The 27,281-nt window shown below is 44.4% G+C and overlaps 2 protein-coding genes across 2 annotated transcripts; both read right to left on the bottom strand.

The window, feature by feature from the left end:
- Positions 1-7,016: 7,016 nt before the first annotated feature.
- On the bottom strand, positions 7,017-7,549 carry LOC127292584 (uncharacterized). The gene has a single exon (XM_051322009.2). It carries the CDS (start codon positions 7,428-7,430, stop codon positions 7,218-7,220), a length of 213 nt encoding a protein of 70 aa, XP_051177969.1. The 5' UTR covers positions 7,431-7,549; the 3' UTR covers positions 7,017-7,217.
- A 1,598-nt stretch (positions 7,550-9,147) lies between these two features.
- On the bottom strand, positions 9,148-13,374 carry LOC127292583 (actin-depolymerizing factor 2). The gene is made up of 3 exons (XM_051322008.2): positions 13,204-13,374; positions 10,239-10,504; positions 9,148-9,565 (listed from the first exon to the last, which is right to left on the bottom strand). Exons 1-3 carry the CDS (start codon positions 13,222-13,224, stop codon positions 9,415-9,417), a joined length of 438 nt encoding a protein of 145 aa, XP_051177968.1. The 5' UTR covers positions 13,225-13,374; the 3' UTR covers positions 9,148-9,414.
- Positions 13,375-27,281: the final 13,907 nt, after the last annotated feature.

Here is a 27,281-nt window from a genome sequence, read left to right as displayed (position 1 = left end):
CACATGTTCAGAGGTGACATAATCATTCTTAACACTTCTGGACATTGCACAAAGCTACTGAAAGTTAATGGAATAAAGAAATCCATCAAGCATAGCAAAACAGGCAATGTGAAATAAAAGGCAGAATCTATCAAAACAGAACAGTCCGTAAAGACGAATTTCTAAGAGGAACCAGACTTGCTCAAATGAAAGTTCTCAAATTGAATGAAATATGCGTACATATCTGAGGATCACTCACGTAAATTGGTAGAATTTTCTGAGTTACCTACAGAGAATTCAACCCAGATTCGTGACAGCAAGAAATCTGTTTCTGCGCAGTAATCCAAATCTAGTATGAACCTTACTATCAAAGACTTTACTTGGCACAACAATGCAACAAAACTAAGATAAGGAGAGGTTGCTACAGTAGTAACAACTTCCAAGACTCAAATATAAAACAAAAGTGCAGTAGTAAAATCATGGGTTGTCTCCCATAAGCGCTTTTCTTTAACGCCTTTCAGCTAGGCGCAGAAAGTGTGTATCAAGTATTATCAAGAGATGAAGCATTGGATGCTCCATTATCTATAGTGGCATTAAGAGCTTTGTCAATTTTAGGCCTATAATGGTTTTTTGGTTTAGGAACCTTAGAGACATACATGAACTTTTGCTCTTTACCTACATAAGCTTTCTCCTTAAATTTAATAGAAGAAAAAGTTGAACCCAAGGTTCCCATAGCTTCTTCAAGTTCACTAATCCTTTGGGTTTGATTATCATGAATAGCACAAGTTTCTAAGATGGCAATTCTCTCATTAATTCCACCTAGAGATTTGTCAAGTTTATCAGTGCTATTAAGTAATTCTTCCAACTTAGTCTCAATACTTGGAAGATTTTACTCTATGGTTTCTAACTTTTTCATGACATCTTCAAAAGAGATTTCAGTTTTAACTTCATTAATAGGTGGTATTCCAAATAGACTCTCAATAATGCAACTAGCTTCTAAAGCAGGAGTGCCTAGGAAATTACCTCCCGCGAGACAATCAAGAACATACCTATTCCAGCTAGAGATACCAATATAAAAATTCCTGAGTAGGATAGTGGTGGAGTGTTTCTTAGTGCACCTATTATGAGCATCACTAATTCTATACCAAGCATCTTTTAAACATTCTCCCCCTTGTTGCTTAAACGATCGAACTTCAACTTCAGGATTACTCATTTTAGCAATAGTAAATAAAGCAAACTAGATAAAGTAAATGCAAGTAACTAATTTTTTGTGTTTTTAATATGGAGAATAAGACAGTAAATAAAGTAAAACTAGCAACTAATTTTTTTGTGTTTTGTTTTAGTGCAGCAAACAAAGAAGTAAATAAAAGTAAAGCAAGACAAAAACAAAGTAAAGAGATTGGAGGTGGAGACTCCTCTTGCAGCGTGTCTTGATCTCCCCGGCAACGGCGCCCGTGGTTTTTTCCCTTGTGTGTTGCAAGGGTTTTTCCACGTTAAAATCTCGTGTCCCCTGCAGTGTTTTATTTTTCGTTCTTCGTTTATTGTGCATCTCGATTATAACAAGTGGTCTGGCAAGGCGACGACGGTGGCACACTGCAGGCTGATACGAGCACGGAGGGGGCAGGATTTCGTAGGGTGGACTGGGTGGCCGACAGGTGGCACCAGTTAATGCAAGTTACACAACACCGTCTTCCTGTGCCACATCATCCTTACGGGTGGGTCTCACTACTAGTTTTATTGTCAATTCAAGTTCAATTCCTTTTTAGCGTGTAGCCTTGGAGCAAAACGGGACGGCTAGGCATCGCAACGCATTGTTCTTAAAACTAGACCGGCGAGTGAGACTCTTTCTTCACAAATTCCATATTCTATCAGGCTTCAGGTGTGTGCCTGCATAAGTGGTTAGATGATCGCAAGTTCGAAAGAACGCTGAAACAAAACAACAATTAATCATCACAAATCATTCAACCGCATCCATCGGCACTTCTTATAATCGAGCAAGTCAACTGAACTTAAGACAAGGGCAAAGAAGAAGAAGAATCATTGTTCCAAGAGACCAAGTGCTATCTCAACTCTTTTTTTTAGCAACGTGCCTTTTCATTAAGCAAGGGGGAAAAACCATCCAAACTGTACAAGAGATGGCATATTTAGATTAAGGTGAAAATATGCACCAGATAACAACGCAACGCAAACGAAAAAATAAAAAAGAAGGGGGAAGAAAGTAGTCAGGTTAGCCGACGCCCAGTGAAGATGCGTCTGTTTCGTTCCTTCCAAGCTTTTCATAGAACATAAAGGAAATGACCGCTGATGTGTTTATGTTCTTTATTAGCCTTTCCGGAGATCAAGGTGTCCCACCACTCCGAGATAGATTGGTAGACGTGGCGAGTGTCAGGGCTATCATCATTGTCCCAGGACTTCATTCCAACAGCGGAGCTTAATGGGGGCGAACCTGGGCTGTCGCCCCCCAGCGAAAACCCAAAAAAATTACTACCCCCTAGTACGCTGCAGCCCATAAGGCCCATTGCTAAATTCCTTTGTACCTGGGAGCTTCCAGAGACGAACAGGCGGAACAATCAATTCTCTCTCGTTCTCTGTTCGTTAGCTAGGGCGACGATTCAACATGGTGCGGATGGTGTGGGCGTGATCGGCTGGGCGGCCGGCGGTGGCGCGGGGTGCTGGCAACGGCGGTCAGACTACTTCCATCGCGAGCAACTCCTCTTCACATCTTGGCTACGCACGGTGAGAACTGAGAAAGCCAACTGCCTCCATCCTCTGCTGATCTGATCTCCGGCCGTCTCTCACTGCAGGTAGTTTTCCCCTTTCCTACCACTGCCTTAATTTAGTTCTTGCTTTTTTTTTTGCTCTGATTCATACTAGATTTGGGGAAAATTCGTGCTAGGTTATAATTTTAATTATACAGATTGTTGTTTCATTGTTCGGGTAGGAAGTAGCGATGGGCAAGGCCAAAACCATCGATTCATTTTACAGAAAAAAGAGAGATGAATTTGAAGCTGATGACTAGTACTTCCTGAACGTGAAGAACCCACTGCACCTGTTTAGCCCCCTCTCTTGTTGCTTGAATTTGAACAAAATCATGAAGAGCAAGTGCATCCAACTGAAACAAATGAAGTTGTATTTCGTGGCATTGAATATTTGGAGCGGGATCCAGACCTACGTCCACAGATTTGGCAATATCCAGTCAGTCAAAGAGATGATGTGCGCCGAGCATATTTGAAACTAGGCCCTATGCAGCCACTTCTGAAGAACTACAAAGCATATGGTACTGGAAGTCAGAAACGCCGGTTTAATTACAATTGGTTCAGTCTTTTCCCAACATGGTTGGAGTACTCGGAAAGTAGCCACCGTGCATATTGTTTGTTTTGCTTTTTGTCTAGCAGAAACAAAAACAAGCGAGGTGGTTATGATGTCTTCACGGTACATGGATTTGTAAATTGGAAGAAAGTGAATGACGGAAGAAAATGTGCATTCTTGAACCACATTGGTGCTGAACCTTGCTCTGAACATAACAATGCAACCAAAGCATGTCAAGATTTGTTGAATGAAACAGGCCATATAGCACATGCTATAGTAGTGGGTTACAAGAGGAACATAGAAAAAAACCAGTTGAGAGTGAAAACCTCAATTGCGGCTGTTAAGTGGCTCACATCACAATCGTGTGCTTTCAGAGGCCATTGTGAGACACCCGAGTCAAAAAACAGAGGCAACTTTCTTGAGTTATTAAAGCTTCTTGCAGAATTCAATCCCCAGATTGCAGAAGTTATTAAAAATGCTCCATACAATGCAAAGTACACATCACCGGAGATCCATCAAGAGATTTTAGGCATTTATGCATTTAAAGTCAGGAAACATATTCGTGAAGAGATTGGAGATTCCAAGTTTTCTATCTTGGTGGATGAGACTTGTGATGTGGCAAAAAGAGAGCAGATGGCATTGGTTTTCAGATTTGTTGATAAAGATGGCATTTTGCAAGAGCGGTTCTTTGACTTGATACATGTGACAAGCACCAAAGCGGCGACACTTAAAGAGGTACTAGTAGGCTTTGGCGCGGCGGCACGCCGCGCCCGTGCGGCATTTTTTGTGTATTTTTAAAAATGCACTAAATTTCCGCATTTATCCGTTTGCTCTAAATGGCATAAATGTGAGGTAAATATATATTAAATTGTCAAAGTTTTTTTGTGTGGGAGGATATGTGTCTAAAAATTACTGAGAGAGGGGGGAAAAACCGCCACGCCCGTGGTGGCATTTTTTATTTTTGTTTTAAATACACTAAATGTCTGCATTTGGATATTTGCTTTAAATGGTGTGAATGTTTGAGAAATATATTAAATTGTCGAACTCCTTTTTTTGTCGAAAGGTGCGTCAAGAAATTACCGCGAGAAAGGGGAAAAACCGCCGCGCCCGTGGTGGCATTTATTTTAGTTTTGTTTTAAATAACTAAATATTCGTATTTGGTTGTTTGCTCCTAAAATATGCAAATGTTTTAAAAAATATATTAAATTGTTGAACTTCTTTTTTTTATAGGAAGCTGCGTCGACAAATTACTGCGAGAGAGGGGAAAAAACAGCCGCTCCCGTGGTGGCATTTTTTGGGTTTTCTAAATGCACTAAATATCCGCATTAGACTGATGTGTGTAAAATATATTAAATTTTTTAAACTTTTTTTTTGTCGAAAGTTCCGTTGAAAAATTACCGCGAGAGAGTGTGAAAAAATTGGCACTGTTTTGCTGTGTGTGCTGTTCATATCAACTGTGCATGGTGCACTGTACACAGGTACTGTTCATCCACCGGCACTGTTCATTACTATTGTTCACCATGGACACTGTTCATCACCTGTTTTCTGTAGAAGCATGCTTACGTGTTGTGGTTTAATTGGAAAAAAATAGCACATGAACAGTGCTGACTGATCCTAAGCTGCTCACAGCCTGAGAAATCATCCAACTTTTATATAGGTATCTATTGAGCAATGTATTATCCAAACATGCATTTGATGTTCAAAACCTTCGTGGGCAAGGGTATGATGGGGCTAGTAATATGAGGGGCGAGTTCAATGGATTGCAAGCACTTTTTCTTCGAGAATGCCCATATGCATATTATGTTCATTGCTATGCTCATCGATTACAACTTGCGCTAGTGGCTGCATCCAAGGAAGTGGTCCCCGTGTCTCAATTCTTCCAGAAACTTCTTTTTATTGTTAACACTGTCGACTCCTCTGCGAAGCGCCATGATGAGTTGCATGATGCTCAGTTGGATGAACTAGCTCGGTTGCTAGCTATTGATGACATTGAAACCGGTCAAGGTGCAAACCAGATTCGCGCACTAAAGCGACCCGGCGATACAAGATGGGGATCACACTTGGGTTCAATATCTAGCCTAAAGACCATGTTTAATGCAGTAAGTTCAGTGCTGCAAAAGATAGCTTCTGATGGAACAGCTGGCTCAATTCGTGCAGATGGAGATAAAGCAACTTGGCTTCTTTTGAGTTCATACTTGTTTTGTGTATGATGCAAGAAATATTGGAGATTGCTGAAGATCTTGGTCAAGCTTTGCAACAGAAATCGCAAGACATAGTAAATGCTATGCGGTTAGTCTTCTCAACAAAAGTCCGTCTTACCGAAATGAGATAGGATGATGGCTGGGAAGCCTTTTTTTTCCGAGTTGTTGAGTTCTGTGCAAACCATTCCATTGATATTCCAGATTTGAAGGAAACTTACATTTTGCATGGTGGTCGTGCTCGTCGCCAACCCGATTGTTTTACTAAGGAGCATTATTTTCGAGTGGAAGTATTTCGTGCAACTCTTGATACCCAACTCCACGAATTGGATTTCAGATTCAGTGAGAAGGTAATCGATCTTCTATCCACTAGTGCTACATTGATCCCTAAAAATAAATTTAGATCTTTCAAGTCTGCTGACATTTGTGAGATGGTGAAGAAATACTATCCGACTGATTTCACTCAACAAGAAATCTATGGCCTCGAGCAGCAACTCAAACATTTTGTTGTGGATGCTTCCAATGAAGACGAGTTGCAAAATGTGTCAACTTTAACAAACCTTTGCCACAGCCTTGTTGAGACAGGGAGACATTTGATCTACAACTTGATTGATAGATTGCTACGGTTACTTGTGACTCTTCCGGTTTCTACAGCAAGCGCAGAACGTGCTTTTTCTACTTTGAAGATTGTTAAAACAAGATTGCGCAACAAAATGGAAGATGATTTTCTCGCCAACAGCTTGCTGGTAAATATAGAGAGAGATATCACTGAGAAATACAGCTATGAAGATGTTCTTGAGCTGATCTGTAGTGACAGCGTTAGATGATGGCAAATGTGACAATCCATAGTTTAGTATAGAGTATGTTTTGGTTTCAGTTAGCTTATGCATATATTGATGTTTACAAATGTTTTTTTGTGAACAAGATCAATCAAATTATATAAGTATCTCGGAATGCTAGAGATTGGTATTCCAAAAAAAAAAAATCATCTCATTTTGCAGCTTCGCCCCTCCTGAGATTTTGTTCAAGCTCCGCCACTGCTTCATTCGGTTCCAAATGGCCATAGTGAAGGGGCAATCTTTGCAGAGATGGTTGGCCGTCTCGGACGCTTGTAGACATAAAAGGATATAGTGGGTCATGTGGCCAGCCCCTAATGGCAAGCATATCCGCAGTGAGCAGCTTTTTTTTGCAGAGATGGTTGGTCGTCTCAACTCTAGTTCCTGTCTTCTGAATCTGTTCTCCTTTTTTTTACTTGTCATTTTTACACCTGAAACTCTTTCAAAAAAAAAAATGAAACAGTATCTAGGAGGAATCGAACTCTGGTCGTTAGGTTGCGCCACTGCGACCCTAACCACTCGGCTAAGCCCACGTCGTCACACCTGAAACTCTTTCATCGCAAACCAACTTTGACTCCATCCTAGGAAAGCAAAATGGCAAAACCAAGAGAACCCGGCAGAAGTGGTTGGCTGTCTGCAAGTTCAGAAGTACACACAAGAACCAATCAAAGATCAATCATCACAAACCATTCCAAACGTAAACCATTTGCAGTTCTTATAATGAAAAACACGAACTGTGATTACAAATTATCACACCAGGTCACAATCCCCACCTCCCCCTGAACATCACAAACAACACAAACAACAGATCACTTAATGTACACATGAACACAGTATAGTCCAACCAGCGACACCAAGATGACACAATTTTGTTCCAGACAAGGAGCTCGATCAATCAGACGTTGGCAGGCCCCTCTTTCGTCAACGGGTATGGTCCCGGAGAGCTCCCGGCCACGCCAGGCGGCGGCAGGGGCGTGCCGTAGATCTGCGCGCCAACGCCGGCGCGCATCTCCTCGCGGCCCCTGTGCTTGCCTAGGAAGTAGCAGCCGAAGCCGAGCAGGATGGTGAAGAAGATGAACGGCAGGGAGATCACCAGCACAAACCCCATTCTTCTTCTTCCCTAGATGCCTTGAAACGGGCAGGATGCTTGGAATGGCTGGGCAGAGAATGCTTGGAATGGAATTATTGAGGTGGTTTGCTTTGGGAGGGGGGGAGCTGCGTGGGGATGGGTTTTATACACACGAGCGAGGGACTTGGATGCTGCAAAGGATCGTTTGGAAGAAGGCAGCTGGAGCTGGAAGCTTGTGGAGTGTACGGGTGACCGTTGGCTTGGTGCTTATAATTGAGGCAACGGTCGAATGCTTTGGGTTCTACTGCTGGGTGGAGCGTCTTCTGCCACGACGACTTTAAGGTTACATGTGTGGTTCTTGCTTTTCTGATTTATTATTGCCGAAATTAATCAATTCGATCTGCGCAAAGTAACTAAGTAATGTCACGACATCGACAGTAAACTCCAACTTGGATATGATCCTTCTAGCTCCCAGTTGTTTTCCCTGTCGATGTTTGGAATCTGTTCTCTGAAAGAAGGTTCTCAACCTGGAATCCATTCTTTCGGAAAGGTGCATGGGTCATAATTTGTCCTCCTTCCACCATATTTTTTTTCTCCTTGAAGCCTGGAAGTTTAGTTTTTTTTTTCAAAACAAAGGCAAAACCTTGGTGATATCTTCTATTTTTTACTGTAACTATGGCGGGCCTAAGGCAACCTCAACCCATATATTCAGCCAAGTTACCTATAAAGTTTTTCAGCCTCAACAAGATAGGTTCAAATGAACCAGAATCAGTGTTCAAAAAAATCGTCCGATTCAACGATTAATTGGTCGAATAATCGTTACTCGTGGGTCACCGATTAGCGGACAAACTCATTTATCATCAGATTAATCGGCTGATTTGCCTATTAATCGCTAATTGCTACCCAACCGAGTTGACATTGATAAACGATTTCCTCAACATTGACCAAAATACACGGGGTTACAAGAGAAGAGAAGAAAGGAAAGAAAAAAACACACAACAACAACAACACACAAGACCGAGGAGAAAAAGTGGCCACCCCGCAAATCTAAGGGGTTGGCCGATGAGAATACTCATCACGACCCAAGCACAACGATCACAAGAGTCCCGAGTACACACTAGAGGGACAACCCAGCTCGAGGCCTCGCCGAAGTAATAATCGAAGTGCTTTGGTCTGCCAAGACACAACAACGACACTACACCATCGACGTAATCGAAGGGCAACATGCATCCGAGACCACACTACGCACCAACACCTGTGTCGAGGGTGTGGCCGAGACGACGCCTGTGTGCCGCCGGCTAGAGTCGAATGACATCACAAAGCAGAGACATGCCCATTGGCCAAATCTATTAATTAAAAAGGTGTCTCAGGTTTAGTGATTATCTATGCTCAACGTCTCTAGTGTTCAACTCACTAAGGTTTGGTGTATGCTCAACGTCTCTAGTCTAACTCACTCACGTGCTACAGCACTTGTTTATTGTCGAATTTTTTGCAGCTGAAGGGCTTCAGTTCATAGATAAAGGAACTGGTGACTAAAAATGCTGTTCCAATATGTGTTTGTTGGGGGCTGATGCCACAGAACCTTACGGGCTACGGCAACCAGAGGTGGCACGTGATCCCAGCAACCCTTTTGCTCACAAGACCACCTACCTTTAAGCCAGAAAGGTAGAGTAAGTTAATTTCAAAGAACTAACAGGAGATGAAATGGCATGCTGCATACAGTGAAGGAATCAGGTTGCAATGTTGACACGATGGGGAAAGCTAGGACAATTCACAGTTTTAATACCACAATACAAGCGTTTGGGAATGCCTTCTTGCGTTTACAGGCTCAGGGCATCATACGAAACCTAGTCGGGTACCGCTTCATCAGCTAGAGCCACGCAGCACGGCTAGCTAAATCATACGTTTTACAGGAAACGCAGATATCTGTATTATTAACAATACAGTAGCGACAGCATCACAGACATATATTTGTGAATTTGCATCCAACTGAAGCCACCAGGTGGATCATCATCGATCGGCTTCAGTGAGCCCGCTCGCGGAGAACATCAATCTCCACCTCAGTTGGGTCAGTTGCCTGGATCTCGTAGTGGAACCCATCGAGCTCGTGCTTGATACGGTCCTTGGAGGTGGAGTACAGCATCTTGGCACGGATGCGGGATGTTGCTGGGGACCTAGTGCAGCATGTGCATTAGTTATACAATAAGGTGAAATCAAGGGAAAGGAAAGGAAAGTGGGAGGGGGTGGGTGCAAATGGTGATTTTTCATCTATGCATATGCATAGTAGCACTGCTATCAGAATTAACTTTCTCAACAGAAAATAAATTGCACCATTGGCAAGCACATTTGAAGACATGTGGACAGGTATTATTAATTTATTATACTTTACAGACAGCTACAAGCACATCTGCATGTGTACCAGGTACAGACTAAATAAAGAAGGAAAAAGCTACAGCTACCAGATTCTCTAGCAATGTCCAATCCAAGTTATTAATTCAATACTGACTTTCTATAAAAGTAAGACATGTTGATGTGTCCTGTTATTCATTCTGGACAGCAACAAGCACAGATACCAGGTAGAAAGAAAATAACAAAAAGGCAACATGCTGTAGGTCTCTATATATCCAGTCAAAGTTTATAATTCGATATTTCATATACTACCTAACAGGAGTAGAAAAATTAAGAAACATACTGGCTAACAGGAACTTCCATGATCATTCTTACTATTTCTAACAAGAGCTAGTTAGGACTCATTTATCCCCAAAAAAAAGCTACTTAAGACTCATTTGCAGATAATTGAACACGTTAACGCAACCATAAATATGGATAAGTAACTATGAAGCTCACCAGGCAATGAAGAAAATCTTGCTTTTCTGCACATTCTCCCCAGTAACAAAGTCAAAATCATAAAGCGCATATCTGCAGTCATTTTCAGGGAGAGAAGCCAGGAAATCATCATAACTCTCAGTTGTAGCCCCTGTCTTCTCCACAATAACCTGCTTTTGCTTCTCCTCGATCTTGAAGATAACATAGCGAAATGCCTTCTTCATCTGAAGCTCCAGGAATGTCTGCCTGATATCAGGAGCAACCCCCATGCCAGAGGATGCATTGGACTGCAAAGAGACACATATGATTAAAAGCAAGGAAAGCAATTAGTACTTGAAGCCATATATTTGTCACCATAAACCAGCCAACAACAGTTTAACTGTTTAAGAGATCAATCGTTTAAATTGCAATGCCATCATTGCCATGTCAGTGTAAACTTGTAAAATAAGGACAAGATTATAGCTGAACAGGCCTTGCGAAACCACATACAGGTAGCTGACACACTATGCACAGACATCCTATTTGGTTATTTATGACGATGATGCAATCAGGGGGTTCAACGTCGAATTCATAAGAACTACTACCAAACTATGTTAGACTCTGTTTAAATCCAGTACGGGTCAGAATAACAAACAACGGCCACAAACTACCAAAACCTGCTGCTTATACGCATATTATGCACACATTATTCCCAATAAACAGGAGAAATGCTCTAAAATGCTCAACCTGGTTTTAAAAAAATGGAGCTGATTCCAATTATACACATCTAGTGGAGCGAACAGGAATGCTCCATTTCAAAACGCAGTATTGACTCTCTCAAAATTATTCAACCCCACACAGAATAAAACCAAGATAAACTTCAGGAACCATGTATGTCGCTTGGGCTTCAAATCAGATAAATACACAAAGGGCTAGATGAATACCCAACAACAAGCTCAATTATACAGCAAGACACCAATCCACAAAAGGTTGATTATTAAGATATACTGTATGAAACAGCTACTCCCTCCGTCCCGTTTTAATCAACGTGGAAGAAGAAAAACGGTTCACTAATCTCATTTTACAGTCCAGTCCTTACCAAAAACAGTAATCTCCGTCCAGCACTGGATCGATCGGGCCAGCACCTCCGCCACCCGCCTCCGCCCGCTCCTGCTGGGCACGAAATCTCCGAGCTCCCGAACCCTAGCTCGCGCGCCGGCCATGGCTCTCTGTGTGCACGCGTGAGCGGGGGATCTGTCTGCCATCCGGGGAGTCTGCGGGGCGGCAAGAGAGAGGGGCGGCCGGGCGAGCGGGGATGGAGGCGAGGCGGATCTCGGCGAGCCCCCGGCCGTGCAACGGCCGGCGGGTGGTGGCCAGGAAGCGGCCCAGGCAGGAGGCGCCCGGGCGAGCGGGGAATCGGGGATGGAGGCGAGGCGGATCTCGGCGAGCCCCCGGCCGTGCAACGGCCGGCGGGTGGTGGCCAGGAAGCGGCCCAGGCAGGAGGCGCCCGTCATAGCGCAGGGAGATCAGCTCACGCCGCGACCGCTCCTTCGCCATGAACTCCGCGCACGAGCGATTCCGCAGGGGAAGGGGATGACGGGCTGGTTTCCAGTTGACTTGTCAACCGACGGTGTACGCTCAAAAAAAAGAAAAGGTGGGGGTTTTCGCAAAAAAGACAGCCAAGTTAATTAAAATGGGACGGAGGGAGTAGATAGCATGACAGCAAAGCAACAATACCCAGAACCCTCAAAATATTACCAACCCAGTGGAGATATGAACATGAGTGATTCACACTGTAAAATAAAGGGGATGCCACTGGTTTTCGCTGTAAGAAGGAAGCAACTGCTTCTGACACGACTATCCCTCGACACCCACCGTAGGGACTCAAATTTTTATTGAACATTCAAGGATGGTCCACTTATATAAAAGAAAAGGGCCATATGTCCAATGGGCTTACAAATAATGTAACAACTGGCACACCAAGTGGTCCAGGGCAACCAAATAAAAAAATTGTAGGAGGTTCTTTTCCCTTCAGAGAAATCGTTGGATATTGTTCCCCAGGTGAAGTGGTGTTTTCTTGTCTCGATTGGGGTTAATAACAACACCCCTATTCCCTGCCCCCAGAGGCCCAGACCATCATCCGACTCGGCGTTGTACTACAAAAATACACCCCATGATTTCTATGGCTCAACCCCTCCTTTAATCCCCTTCATTTCTAGGGATAATAACAACACCCCTATTCCCTGCCCCCAGAGGCCTAGACAACCCTTCTAACTCAGTGTGATACTAAAAAAAAATACACGCCATGATTTCTAAGGCTAAGCCCCTTCATTTCTATGGCTCGCCCTTCTTTCCCTCTCCAGTTTCCCTGCGTCACACACTTAAGCGTCCTAGTGGTCAAACAACTTACAACCAGATACCAGTGTATTATAATCTGACTCTCGGCTCATAATACAGTGAGTCTCTGGCTATACATATATTGCCAAAGCATACAGATAATTGCAGAAAACAAATGAAACTAGCTGACAAATCATATGGTCAAGTACGCAATCCAAAACAACGACACTTTGAATTAACAAACAAATAAATAAACTACGTCCGGATCAAACCCACCACAGCCGCCAAACCATCCCCCAGGTCCATCCCTCTCTCTGACTCTCTGACGGTCTCGGGGCTAGGCTCTACAGGCGCGTACCACCTTTCTAGTACTCTTGACTCCTCCCTCTCCGCAATCCACAGCAAACCCAAAAGGGTGGCCAACTACAAATAACGGAAAACCCCATCGCAGCGGGGCGGAATCAACTGGTCATACGCCATGTGAACCGACGGCCGGAGTTGGGATAAAACTCCGTGGATTAGATCTGTACCAGCGAGAAACGAAGAGCTCCCACAGGCGTACACCCAGACCACACGCAGATCTAAACCGCCGGCGAATCGAACCCAACAAAACCGCCGCGGGAAACTAGCGCGAACCGAAAACGGCAGGGAGGGGGACGGGGCGACTCACGGAGGTGCGCATGAAGGCCATCGGGGTCTCGGAGCAGGTGCCGCCTCCGCGTCGATCGCACGCGGACGAGAAGAAGATTATTCGGTCGCCGAGGGCTCCGTTCTCTCTGTTTTCTGCGGGCGCTGGTGTTGTGTTTAGGTGTGGCGTGGAAGATTCATTCGGAACGGAACGGAACGGGCGTGCGTTTCATATACGCAGACGCCGATACGCGCATTCACGCACGCGCCTGGCTGCACGGCGGGTGCGGGTGGGTCCATGACAGGTGGGGCTTTGATTCCGTGGGGAGGTGGGGATAGGGTGTCAGTGAGGTGGTTGGCGGTGGACGGTGGGTGCTGCTGTGAGGGCTGGGCGGCGGCCGACGGGCTGGTGACTGGGCGGATGGACCCACTCGCAGAGTCGTGCTGACTTTGGGCTCTTTTCACGCGTGACCTTTTTTGAGAAGGGAATAATAACAAAGAGGAGAAAAGGAAGAAGAAGAAATGAAAATGCGTGAAGTAACCGCACCATTTCATCATAACTATGGTACTCCTTTCGTTCGGGAATACAAGGTCATTTCGTTGTTCAACGCAAAATTGATTAATAATTTAGTTAACTTAATATGACCTCCATGCCATCCAAAAAAAAATATGGTCGGATCCACATTCCAAAGAAATTTCCGACTATGTGCTTTTAGATGGCTTGTAACTTATATTTGATTGACTAAATTATCAGTTAAAGTTTAACATAAAAAAAAACGCAGCGGTCTTCTATTCGTTAACGGAGGGAGTAGCTGTATCTAGACATATTCTATGTGAATCGGCAAAAAATAATTATAGAACGAATGGAGTGCTTACAAATTGATTGTGTGATCTCACACATGTGAACAGGCTCCTTCATGTTCGACTGAGAAGGGGTCAAACATAGGGTGAGACTCACCCCTTTCTCCTTTATCACTCGTTTCCTCCACCCTCCTCGCATGGGTTAGTCGGGCCCTCTACCCCTTTTCTCTAGCGAGCCGCCATCGAAACAAGGCGGGCTGGGTCCCAACCCTGTATAGTTGGAGTCTAGGTTTTCCCTTAGGCCTCGTTCAACATCTAGGGGTTACGGTGTATTTCACACTATTATCCCTAGTGTTTTTGGGTGAAAACACCTTGCTTCACCCAATCCCCTAGAACCTTCTTTGATCTAGAAACCCACACGTAAACGATCGAGCCTTCTTGAGGCTAGAGTGAATGGGTGGCCTAGGGTTGCTGACGTTCTCCTCTGTAAATGTGTTTGGCCCTATGATGCTTCAGTGGAGCTCCCCATGGCTGCTAGCAAGTTGTTCCCTAGGGTTGTTGATGTTCTCCTCTATAAATCCTCCATGAAGGAGGTCGGCCGGGGTGATCGGATATCGCGGGAGCTCCTTCTTCAATAAGCTCGGTGGCTCCCCAAATCGGCACCAGCTCGTATATGGTCCCTCTTTCTTCAAGCAATCGAGGTGATGCGCAAGAAGCTGGGATTTGATCTATGTGTGGCTTCTTCATATCTGGCAAGCAAGTAAGAGTGAAGATTGTTACGTTTCTTGGGAGCGCATCCTTGACAGCCCTCTGCATGCCAATGGTTGTCCTTTTGTTGACTTCTATGGCCGAATGGTGGCCTCTCCTAACTCTGAAAACCGATTGCTTGGTGCTGCTACCTCTCCTACAACCTCCAGGCCGTGGAGCCTTCAAGGAGGCGCTTCACATGCTTCCATGTATGAAATATCGGAGGACCGTGTTGTGGCCTTCTTTGTATTATATAAACTCAGGCACAATAATTAATGCAGCGCTTTGATGCTTTGATGCCCTTTCCTTGTTATTAAAAAAAGAGGTATTAGCACCCCAGGTACATCAACTTGTTAAGTTGGAGCAAATTCATACAACAACTTGTAAACTGAACTCTGCAGTACACAAACTTGCACTGGTGGAGCAAATAGGTACAAGAGCAATCAGAGAGCGACGTGTGGCGTTGTATTTTTTGCAAAAAGACCCTTTCATTTTTTATCTTAAACTTTGTAACCATGGAGCTGCCTTACATGCTGATCCCACCTGCCTACATAAATAATTAAAACTATATAGACGGAGTGGGGATTCAAACTCGCGATCAAACAATACAGCACATACGTCATTGCCACTACAACACACATCAATTTGCTAAACATGCTGGACATTATCTTTTATCTCTAGTCTGTGAATACTTGATCTAAACATTGAATATTTCAGTTACGCAAAGAAACTGCATACTGCTGTTTTGTCTTTTATTTATAGAGTCCGTATTAGCAACTCTTTAGGTTTATGCTTTCGTGGTATCTTAGCAGGAACTACTGATAAACAATGGGTGGGATCTATATCAAGTGCTTCACATTCTCATATTCCTTGTGCCGCTATATAAGAATATGCATTGTTTCGACGTTTTGAATCTATGCTGGCAGCTTTGTGTGTTATGCTTCCACATTATTTACTGATAGCTATTGATGAACAATGTATAGTTGTTCGCAAAAAAAAAGGTAATATGCAGGTACAGGTTACTCCTTCGCGCCACTCATATAATAAGATGATGTCCTGTAAACGTGTATGAAGTGTGGCTAGGTATGATGGTAAGTCTGCGTTGATTGCATTGTTACATTGCAAGTTCGAATCTTCACCTCTGCATTGCCAGTTTTAACTTTTTATGTAGACCACTGACGGGTGGGACTAGCCTCTAAAGCAGCTCTATGGTTACAAGTTCAAAAGAAAAACACATAGGGGTGTTTCTGCAAAAAATACAACGCCACATGTCACATTCTGATTGCTTTTGTACCTATTTGCTCCCGCGGTACAAGAGAGTTCACTTTACAAGTTGTTGTATGAATTTGCTCCGGCTTAACAAGTTGATGTACCTGGGGTGCTAATACCTCTTAAAAAAAAACACAAGCGTAAGCAAAATGGGATGAGGTGAAACGAGTTCGTCTTTTGCTAGTAGGTAAACTAATATAGAAATATGCTAATATGTGCAACCTTTCGTTTGAAAATAAGTGACTTAACTTTGCTTAGATTTAAATTTATCTAGTCCAGACACTAAAATATGTACAAATGTAATAATATCTACTAGGCAAAGATAAGAGCATCTCCACTCGTGCCCCCGACGAGGCCCCCGAGCGACGTTTTTTCCATTCGGACGGCGAAATTCGGCCCAGTCGCGCCCCCGGTTCCTCGTTTTCGTCCGGATTTAGCCCTTCATCCATCCGGCGAGCCCACGCCATCCCCGGCCCCCCGGGGCGCGCTCGGGGACTCCGGACGAAAGATTTTGGCGCGAAACGTCGTGTGGACCCGCGTAGTCGGCGACTGGAAAACCAAATCCTGTCGATTTTCCCTCCAATTTGCTTGCATATCCCCATTCCCTCCAATTTGCTTGCATATCCCCATTCTCTCCCGCCGAAATTCCCCAATCTCCTCGTCTTCCAGCTCCAGTTCCCGGCGGCGTCTTCTCGTCCACCACCACTCTCCTCCTCGTCTTCTCGTCCACCAAAATGCCGCCGAAGGCGCCGGCGAGGAAGATGCGGGCGAAGAAGACGAAGCCGCCGGGCATGTCGAACGCCGAGTGGGCGGCGGACGAGAAACGGCGCGAGGTGGAAACAAGCGGCAGGGCGGAGAGGGTGAAAAAAGCCGCCGCCAAGAGGGCGGCGGCGGCCCAGGACGAACAAGCGAGGATTATCAGCATGGCCATGGGCGGCGGCAGCATGTTCCCCGGCCAATGGCCGACGCAAGGTACAACCGCTTCCCGGCGTCCTTCTCCCCTTCGTTGTACTCGCCGTCGCCGACTGCCGTGTTCCAAGAGGGCGCCTACGTCCAACCGTCCAGGTCCACGCCGTCGCCGCCCGAGCTTGACGTCGGCGGCGGCGGCCAGTTCGAGGACACCTCGCCGGCCATGCGACGAGGGCCGCTCGCGTTCGGTGCGATGGCGGCGCCGAACGAAGAGGAGATCCACGAGATGATCACCTCCGGCTCCGCCGCCGCCGCTGCGAGCCCGGGGTTTTTCATGGCCGCCGCCGCTGCGTGCCCGGGGTTCTTCACGCAAGAGGAGCAGAGGGCGACGGCCGCTGTGGCGGCGCGCAACGAGCATCGGGAGGATGTTGCCGACGGAAGCCAAGCCGTCGAAGAAGAAGACGAGGACGAAGCCGAGCCACCACCACCCGCCGCCCACCAGTCGACGGGGAAGAAGAAGAGGAAGAAGGACTCGCCGCCTGCCGAACCGCGTATCAAATGGACGCCGAAGGAAGAGGAGTGCCTCGCCGAAGCTTGGAAGACTGTGTCCACGAACGGCATAATCGGGGCCACTCAACATCTACGCCCGCCTCGAGAACTGCGAGAAGTGGAAGGAAGTCCGCACGACCCTCTCGAAGAGCAAGACCGAGCAGTACAACCCCGACGCTCCGGCGGCAAGCGCGGCGGAAGGGCGCCCTGAACTCGGCCAGAAGAAGCTCAAAGAGCTCAAAAAGACGGGCAATCCCGCCGACAGGATGCAGGCGTCGATCGACAAGTGCTGGGCCGACTTGAGGTCGCACGCCGACGGGAGGAACGACAAGTTCGACGGCAGGTGGCGGGAGATGCTCGCCAACCAAGGCGTCCGGATCGCCCTGCTGAAGACGACGGCGGCGGCGAAGAAGAGGAACACAGACTTGGCGTTCCTCATGGGCGGCGGCGACATGGAACTGATGGACGAGGAGACGAGGAATTGGTACCAGGGCCACCGCAGCGACATCCTCCGAGCCACTCCGGCCAGTCCTTCGTCCTCTCCGCCGGCTCCTACCTCGTCGGCCTCACCATCTACCTCGTCGACTGCGGCTGCTTCGACGTCCACTGCCGCTGCTTCATCGTCGGCCGCCGCAGCCGCTTCGGCCACGACGTGTGAGGAAACTGGTCCGTCGGACACCGCCGTGCCGGCCGGGACTGCCGACGAGCCTGTCTCCGTGTAATTTCCCTCCGATCGCCAATCTGTGGCTGATCCTTTTGCTCCTTTTGCCGATCAACTGGCCGTGCTTGTAGCGCGGGACGGCGATTTGTTTGAATTTAAACTCTATCCGCCGAACTCCGGGTGGACGACTGGAAATACGGTACTCCCCACGACTTATTTTCGTCCAATCCGGCAGTTGTTTCGTCCGGATTTGGGCGTGGGGAGCGCCAACGAGTGGGGATGCTCTAAGTCATTTATTTTCGAAAAGATTGAGTGTTCTTAAATAAAACAAAACGGGTTTTAGGAAGGAACTATGTCTCGCTTCGCTGGTGACCGTGCTTGCGCAACCAACGGATAGCAATTCACGGGCATGAAGAGCCTTCATGACCGACAGCCATCGCCGAACTGAACCGATAGCGCTCGTCAAGCCAGCTCTCTACATCGTGGCTATGCTAATTGTCCGGGGTTGTACATCTTGGTCCAAGTGTCGTGTCACCTTTTATATCTCCTGTAGTTAATAATCTCTTCATGCGTGTGTGTTGATGTGTGTGGGCAGTTGGGCACGGTGCTCCCTGAAAGTGAAGGTGGGGTCGACGATTACGGTGCATGTTCCGTTTGGTACTCCTGGTTAAACTACCTCATCAACATTTATATATGCGATACTACTATGAAATATAACGTCTTATATTGAATCACCATGTTTCACACTATGAAATACTATAAACCGGTTTAGCAAACTATATGTCATATATTGTATTCGCTTCGTTTCTAAAAGGATGTCCAACGTTTGTCCAAATTTACATTTAAAATTAGACAAACTTTCTTTTATGGACGGAGGGAGTGTCACTTTGTTTCATAGTATAAGCTGTTTTACACAGGTAATTGTTGACTATTTTTTATTTCTTCGAGCTATAGGTTTTTTTTTTAGATCAACAGGGGTCTCCCCCCAGCTCCATTTTTCATTGAAAAAGGAAGCCAAGTCTTTTACAGAAGATAACTCACACACAAGCGAAAATAAGGAACAGGCTTTTTGCTGGGAAGATTAGCTGCCATCCCAACCAATCTCCGAAATACCAGCAAACCTGGAACAAGATCTAAAGATAAAAAAGTATATGCTAAGAACATACGATAGCTAAAACCATTACAGAGAAACGATAAGTATGAGTCTGCCAGCATATCTCCCAATTTCTCCAGCTTTTTCTTTTTCCCGGCGCCCTCTTGAGACTATCTCCTCTTTCTCAGTCTCGATCAGGTGACCACATGAATCTTGTGGGAGTCACCAGGATTGTCCAGGAGGTAGGCCAGCGACGCCCTGCCATCAAAGCTTGAGTTCCAGGAAGAGACCCAGTCGAAGGAGGGACATCTCACCCCACTGGGAGGCAGAGAGGAGCTCTTAAACTGGTTAGCAGCAGGTCCATGAATCGACCGTTTTCTCCAGATTCTAGCTCTTTGAAAGGTTTCAACCAGTCCCGAAGGAGGAAGAGGACCCTTCGCCACACCTGTTTCACATTAATCCAAGTGGTTTTGTTAAACACCAGACTATTTCTATTAAGCCATAAACTGCACAGAACAGCTGAAGAAGCTACATTAAAGTGCATGAACTTTTTGTTACATAGCCATTTAGAAGCAATTGATTCAAAGTTAGTAACATGCACTTCAAAAATCTCTTCAAACAAGTTCCAAATAGATCTAGCCACAATACATTCGAACATGAGGTGGTGAACTGATTCAAACTCAGAGCACATCTCACAGTTCATGGGTTTAGGAATACCTCTAGCTCTCAGATTATCCCTAGTCATGATCTTATTCTGAGAAAACAACCATAAGAAAACTTGGATCCTAGGAGGGATTTTCAATTTCCAAACAGCAGGTAAATAAACTGGAATAACACCTCTAAAGTTAATAATAGCATACAGAGAGCTAGATGAATAAGTCCCAGAAGAGGTGTATTGCCAGATCAACTGATCTTCCTCTTGAGAGAAGGATATAGTCTTAGCAATCTCTAGCAGTTCAAACCACTGGACCATCATGTCATCAGTGAAGGTTCTCCTAAAAGTACCTCTAATCTCCTGACCATCCCAGATATCAGAGATGGTTTTATTTTGTTGGTTAGAAACAAAATACAGATCCCAAAATTGGGTAGCCAAAGGAGAGTTACCAAACCAAATGTCTTCCCAGAATTTTATGGATTTACCATTCCCTACATGCCACTTATATCCAAACTTCACAGCTTTAGAAGCCCACATAACACCTTTCCAGAAGGTGGAAGGTTGAATATCATGACAGGATAGAATGTTTGGATTCCTAGTATTATATTTAGCATCTAGAACTCTTCTCCATAGAGCCCCTTCACCCTGAATGTATCTCTTAATCCAAGACCCAATCAAACAAATGTTTAGATCTTGAAGATTTGGAATACCTAAACCTCCAAACTCCTTTTTCATGCAGATGGAGGGCCAATTAGCTAAATGAATTTTATGGTTGCCTTCTTCATCATTCCACATAAAGTTAGCCATCTGTGAATCAATCAGATGTAGGGCCCACTTTGGGAATTTAAAGAAGGAAAGCAGATAAATGGGAATACTAGCTAAACAAGACTGAATGAGAATTCTCTTGGCTGCAGAGGACAGAAGCTTCCCCCTCCAGCCAATAATTCTTTTAAGAATGTTTTCAATGAGAGGTTGCAAATCCTCTCTTCTCAATCTATCATAATGCAAAGGAATACCAAGATACTTAACAGGAAAATCTCCCATGACACATTGGAAAATATCCAGGAAAGGTTGAGTTTCACTAGCATCCATGTTAATAGGGATAAGTTCACTTTTATGAAAGTTAATCCTCATGCCAGAAATTTGCTCAAAACAGGTAAGAATCCATCTTAAATTTAGAGCAACTCTCTGATCATTTTTAAGGAACAAAAGAGTATCATCAGCATATTGAAGAGCTATAGGTTTTATATACCTGTGCTTTATTTGTTGATGTATATATATTTTACTAGCAAATAAAGGCACGGCGGCACGCCGCGCCGTGTCGCTACATTTTATATTTTTGAATTGTTAGTGTATTTGATTATTTACGGAGTGCCTGGGTTAAAGTGTGTACTACATTTTCGCAATTCAGTGGTCTATACGATTGTCCGATTTGGTGGGCTGCACTACGAATAGGCGGCCCATATGCGACGAATCAATATTGATTGCTTTGTCTCATCCGCTAAAAAGTTAGGATTGCCTCTTCTCATTTTCTTTGCTAGCTTCTCTATATATATATATATATATATATGTTTGACTAACTCGTGTGAAAATAGTCATTTTTGATCGTCGTTTGTATTTGGGTGTGCCACCAGCAGTCCGACGCATATTATTTTTCCAATAATTTTTACATTCTCTAAAACACATAATTTACATATGAAATAAAGGAAAAAAATAAGAAGGAAAAAAGACTAAAATGAAAACGGCTAGGCCCCTAGACTACTTGTCGCCCCTCGGGGCAGTTAACGGTATGGCCCTATAGTTGCCTCCCTCCGATTCTCCGCCGCCCGCATCTGTCGCGCGGTCCGCGTCCTCCAGTAGCCGCTGGTGCACCGCCTCGTTGGTGTCATACTCGGTCTTCTTCAGCGTCTCGAAGGACGCAACAAAGGCATTCTGCTCCGCTGCCTTCTCCTCAGGGTTAGGCCAATTCCAGTCAAATTTGTCGTCATCGTCATCGTCAAATTTGTCTCATCATGCCAAAGTTGGTGGCTACGGTGGAGGTTGTGCGGCGGCTAGGATTGAGGAGGGTATGAGGCAGCCAAGCGCGCGCCCTCTTCATATACGCCAGAGGAAGCCGATGAGCACTGCACATTTGGCAACGGCATTAATTTCGTTGGCAGAGGTGGGCGGCAGCCGCGTGGCACGCGAAGCGTCGTCATTAACATGGCACAGACTGCCGAAGTGATGTCTCATCGTCAGTACCGACGCGCTTGAGAAGACGCATCTACCTAGATCGCTGCCAGGCGAGCCCGTGGGAGAAGCAAGCGGTCACACGGCGCGACTGCGCAGCGTCCGGTGAGACACATATTTAGAACGCGTTTGCGTCTCCACGGATAGCCTAGTTACTATGCATCGGGCTGTTGGGCTAGGTAGGCGCATTTTTCGACCGTGTGGTCAGCCGTTGGAAATAGTCTAAGAAGAAAAAGAAAAGAAATAGTGTCCAGTCGCTAACGCCTATTAATGGGCAGAACCATTCGAGATTTGTGAGTAAGAGTCCGTTAGAGAAGAGAAGTGGGAGTTTTACTCCGTCACCGTCCCCACCGATGCGGCCTAGCAGCAGGCCGAGATCCAACAGCTCGCCGTCGCTAAGTTCATTATCGAGCTTAGAGAGGAAGGACCACTAGTCGCTAGTACCAAACAGCAGCGAAAGAGCAGCAGAACGCGAAGAATCAGTGGTACCAGCCATTGGCAGATGGAGAGCAGCACAAGGCGAATTGGGGGGAAATGATTGAAGTGACCCGTCCGAGATCCATCAGCTGACTGGTATGTTCTTATTTCTTGAGTACCTTATACTGAAAGCGGGTATCTGCTGCACTGCAACTCTAGAAGCATCAAAATCTGAAAAGTGAACAATTTGACTGTCAAGTTGACTGTATCATACTATTTCTCTGTAAACAATTGAACTATTGTGTCTGCATATTAATTGGTACCATCAAGTTAAAGGAGACAAAGGAGAAAAAGTTTCGGGAGAAAAGTGACAGCAGTCTCCTGAATTTTATTCTCGAATTGGATAATTGACGGATTCTTGTGCTAAACGGTACATATAACTTGACTAAATCTAGAAAAGCAAGGCAAAAGCCAAATCTATATAGTATAAAAGATAGCCCATTGCCAAAGGACCCAAGCAGAACAGGAAGAGATGATATGGAAACGAATACTGATTATGTTACATCCATACAAATGGACACTAATTACAGCAGAGGGGCTGCTGAACATGGAATACACCAACTGCTAATTTTGTACTCGAAAGTGCAGTAGTTCTTGTGGGTAGCTTAAACAATGAATGTAACAGTCATCTACAGATAGTTGAAGTTTGGTACTTGAGAATATCCTGGTCCTGCAATCAGTTGTACCAATATATCTGTGTTAAAAATCCCAGTTTTGGCTATCACCCAAACACACTACTTCATTATGAAACTGACATAGAAGAACTACTACTTCAGTAATTAATGCCATCTTATTGAGCCAAGCTGATATGGTAAAACTGAAACGTTGCAATTAAAACAGCTTCATAGCATTTATGCGGACAGAATACATGATCAAAAAAGGTCCCAGTACAAACTTACTGGCTGTACTTGTATTCAAGAGGCAGCTAGAATGAACAACAAACTTGATGCCATCATTAAAGAGTGATTTCTGTAAAAATAACAGTGAAAACAGTGTTAATGAACTGATTGTGCAAAATACACATACTAATAGTCTAACAGTATGAAAGGATAGTGTTGGGTAAGGTGTAGAAAAGTGCAATATCATTTTAAAAGCTTAACTCGCAAATGAACATATGCGTGTATGTATGATGAATGATATAAGTACTGACCAAGGATGTAAAACCACCGCTCAAGAATATATTTCAATAGCTGTAGCAAGTAACTTAGGTGAACTGAAGCTACTTCATGGACATACGTACTCTGTTTTCTCCACAAAAAAACAGTATATTTGCTTAAGAACATAGGGCCAAACACGTCTTCAGCTATTGAAGCTGACGTCGCATCATTTTCATGAAACTGGGTAGCAATCGGACCTGGTATGGATTTCTCTTCGAGAACTAACAACACTTGTATAGCTAGATGGGTATTCCATCGTCTTACTTCTAATCAATGTGCTCTAGTGTGAAATAAGGGCCAAGCATCTGCTCAACAATAATATGTGTCCACATATGCAAGGGTATTTTTTTTAATTTAATGAGTAACCATTCATCAACAATTTTAGTTCTTAGGTGTACCAATGTGTCACTTGCAGGTCCGGTAGGCACATCAATTAGGACACAAAGTTTCTACTCCTCCACCAAGATTAGTAGTTTGTAATGCTTCTCTGTAATGAGAAAAGGAAATAATAACTTTTTCGGCGGTAGACAAATTAACGGTCCATACCATGACGTATAACCATCTTGTTGGCCATAGATCGAACCACTATATAAGATGGCACCCTTTTACATGGAGAGAGTGGTTCTTCAGTGTATGCACGATGAAGAAATGAAACATGGTCATGAATTATGTTGAGTGTCACTCAAAGGTTTCCTTGGTAGATGGAAGATCTCTAAAATAATTGTAGTTCTAAAAGGTGGAACGGCCAAATTAAGTGAGTAACCGATGCGAACAATATACTCGTAGCTTTCTTACCTACAATAGCAATGGGTTGCTAAATTGGAAATTTGGAATGAATGCCCAATTATGTGGGTTCTTTGTGAGAGGACGCACCTGATAAAAGGCAATCCTATATAATGATAGCATATAGCAATGGGGTGCTAAATTGGAAATTTGGAATGAATGCCCAATTCTGTGGGTTCTCTGTGAGAGGTGGCACCTGATAAAGGGCAATCCTATGTAAGGATAGCAGAATCTATAATAAATCGAAAATTTGGAATGAATGCCCAATTCTGTGGATTCTTTGTGAGAGCCTGAGAGGTGGCACCTGATAAAAGGGAATCCTATGTAAGGATAGCAGGATCTATAAGGAATTACCTTTTTATTTACTGTAGTGTGCAATGCGATAATAAATAATGTGATATTCTGTAGTAGCTTAATAGCGCTGTAGCTATCATTATAATTTAGGAAACATATATGGAGCTAAGATAATCTAAGAGTGGAAGAGCCCAACATGACAAAGGTTCTGTTTGCCTACTCCATTTGAAATGTTCATGCTTTTTAGATATGGGCAGGTTGAGACGTTGAGTACACCAGCTTCGAGAAAGTATACGCCGGCGCGTTAGTTGCATCCATATTTTCCTTCACTTCCAAAAATTGCAACAAAGTTCAGATATGCGTCAGTAGACATGGGGTGTTTTGTACATTCTACAACTAATGTACATTTTCCCCTTAAGTAACTATAATCAAATTCAGAATTACCTGGATAACGAATATAAGATTTTGCAAAGGTAAAACCGAATCCAGAGGTTGCAACTATAACAAACCAACCAAGTTACAATAAAACATTGCCTGCACAACATGAAAGAATAGTTGAGGATAACTTAAGAAGGGGATTGGTTCACACTGGTTGAAAGAGGTATCAGCATAGCCTCTCTCTGCAACAAATTATAGAGACAAATATAGAGGACAGATTTCTCAAAAAAATAAATAAATAAATATATATATATAGAAGACAGATGTTCATGGATGGTCATTGGTCACCAGTTTAATTGACTAATTACATTTCTTTGGCTTACCAACTGCGTGAGACCATAAGGGTGGATACTATGCAACCATGTGAAGTTAACATTTTTGCTGACTTTTACTACAATCAGTATCTAACATATTTGCTTTGAACAGAGAAAGAAAAGAATTAGGTTGCATAGTGGTAGTAGTACAGTCAATCACCTCCTTGCTTAGACATCATCTGGAAAATTGCTAGCTGAACTGACATGGCTAGTAGAAGAAGAAAATTTTCAGCAAGATACGCCCCCAGTACCTGTCCATCAGAGCCAGCAATATGAGGTACAAAGCCTACACGTAAATCACTATAAAGTAAAAATCAATTTGGAGGAAAAACTAAAAGTCCAAATAACAGAACACAAATAATTTTGTACTTAATTGAGAGCATCACATACCAGAAGAAGAAATAGTAAGAAGTTGATGTGGCCTGCCGCCTAATGAAGCGAAAGAGCCAATGGATTGGAAGCGCGGAAGCGGTGGACAAAGAAGCCCCGCACCAGAGAACCTGAAGGGACCGATCTCCGAGCATCTGCATCAGCCGAAGCACCACAACAGCAGATTCACCTCCATCAGCAGCCGACCCTCCATCGATACACGGAGAGCGAGGAGTCGAGGACGCCCCGGGACGCGTCGCCTACCAACGCCGCCGGCGCGCGCGGAAGGCCACGGACCTGCCCTCGGCCGCCAGCCCCACCACCGCGACGTTGACCACCACCGCACCTCCCTCCAACGACTCCTCCATTACAGGCAAATCGAATCAGATCTGACGTGGGAAACCAGAAAGAAAGAAGGGAAGAAAACGAAAGGAAAATTGCAGTAGTGAAAAAGGAAAGTGAATAAACCACCGTCAACTACACATGGTCAAGGCCAACAAACAGATTGATACGACCACCGCACCGCTTTACCACGCAGGTGGGGTCCACCACACAGCAGCGCTACAGGAAGAGGGAACCACTACATCCACCCAGAAGTACAGATGAAAGAAATAACAGAGGGGAGCCAAAATAGTTGGAAATTGCAATGCACCCCCCAAACTACACACGGGCCATCAATGTACCAAGGTAAAACACGTGTCAAGATGGCAGGTGGGTAAAAAAAAATCAGGAAAAGTGAGAAAAATCGAAGTTGTTCAAGTTTAGTATAGTAATATTCTATTACATCAAGACCCCATAAACAGCAAAATAATATTATCGCATATAGTATTCCCCTTAAAAAATACCATCACACTTTGCGGTGAAAAATGTACAAATAATGTATACTAGGAATGCCATATATCTACAAAAATATTTTCACATTAACTATTATCCAATGATATTCAGTCCACCCCAAAAAAAAAAGATATGCTTGGACATGTACGATCTCATATTGGCATTGCCACATGTGATCACTGTGGTAGCTTAGTGCATGTCGGGAGGGGGGCACCGCCCCCATGATTTGCACATGCATTGAAGAATTTTTTTTGGGAGAGCCTAAATTATGGATTTTAGGGATTTTGCCCCCCATGAGCTCATGTATTTCATTTTGCCACCCCCCCCCCCCAGCAACTTTCAGCAAGCTCCACCATTGCATGTGACGTTCGTTCAGTTCCCTAGCAGATACTATCTTATTGAAGATGATGAAAATTCTCCTCTCTTGGGAAACATGTCATCTCTTTGTTACATGTTTTCTAGTCTAATTTTCATCACTCCATAATTATAGGTTCATGGAACCATTATTTGCGAGAAATAACAATAAAAACTAATCCATCATA

The sequence above is a fragment of the Lolium perenne genome, chromosome 4 (assembly GCF_019359855.2).
Source record: "Lolium perenne isolate Kyuss_39 chromosome 4, Kyuss_2.0, whole genome shotgun sequence".
NCBI lineage: Eukaryota > Viridiplantae > Streptophyta > Magnoliopsida > Poales > Poaceae > Lolium > Lolium perenne.
The sequence above is the reverse complement of the archived record's forward strand: the minus strand, read 5'-3'. Positions and strand labels throughout refer to the sequence as shown.

Bases quoted from the DNA above. Each gene is read 5' to 3' on its own strand.
- LOC127292584 (XM_051322009.2), bottom strand. From the start codon at position 7,430: ATGGGGTTTGTGCTGGTGATCTCCCTGCCGTTCATCTTCTTCACCATC.
- LOC127292583 (XM_051322008.2), bottom strand. From the start codon at position 13,224: ATGGCCTTCATGCGCACCTCC. The intron at 10,505-13,203 runs GTGAGTCGCCCC...GTCTCTTTGCAG, and splicing joins TGGCCTTCATGCGCACCTCC to TCCAATGCATCCTCTGGCAT. The intron at 9,566-10,238 runs GTGAGCTTCATA...ATGCTGCACTAG, and splicing joins AAGATTTTCTTCATTGCCTG to GTCCCCAGCAACATCCCGCA.